We start from the raw sequence: 573 nt of genomic DNA on the forward strand, positions 1-573 counted from the left end.
AAAATTAAAGACGGATATATACTTTTATATACTTTTATAAATGTTTTAGACACTAGTAAGATTACCTCTAACACTGTAAATAGTGAGATCCTTGTGATACATAATATATATTACTTTACAAATTATAAATCTTTAGTTAATACATTCACTGCATTTCAACATCATTAATCTCCATAATGTCTTACTGAAACAGCATCAAATTTCTTCAAGCCTTTGGCAACAACAACCTTCTTATATCCAGGAAATAAATCAAAACCATTGTCTTCTAAGAAAATATCATTATCAAGCAAAACTTCAATACCCATAACAGGTTTGCTCGTCGATAGAATAATTTTGTCATCTTCTACACTAACATTTACCTTTCTATCATTAAATTTAAGGTACTTAAGTGGTTGTGGCCAATCAGCTGCTTCAGCTATAACAGCACCGTCGAGTTTTGAAACGAAACGACTACAAACAACCACAGGCTTATCATTAGGTATAGAGTGATGAGCAACTATCTCAGTGGTCTGATTACCTTTCAATATAACCTCTCTATCTCCCATAGAATAGAGTTTCTTACCAGATGTAACG

At 31.9% G+C, this 573-nt stretch overlaps 1 protein-coding gene across 1 annotated transcript; it reads right to left on the bottom strand.

Moving 5' to 3' along the window:
* Positions 1–164: 164 nt before the first annotated feature.
* Positions 165–545, bottom strand: AC631_06023 (uncharacterized protein; the record flags this gene model as incomplete). Its single annotated transcript, XM_015614852.1, has 1 exon — positions 165–545. The coding sequence occupies one exon, from the start codon at positions 543–545 to the stop codon at positions 165–167; it is 381 nt and encodes a 126-aa protein (XP_015464320.1).
* Between the last annotated feature and the right edge of the window lie 28 nt (positions 546–573).

This window comes from Debaryomyces fabryi (assembly GCF_001447935.2).
Source record: "Debaryomyces fabryi strain CBS 789 chromosome Unknown contig00506, whole genome shotgun sequence".
Lineage (NCBI taxonomy): Eukaryota > Fungi > Ascomycota > Pichiomycetes > Serinales > Debaryomycetaceae > Debaryomyces > Debaryomyces fabryi.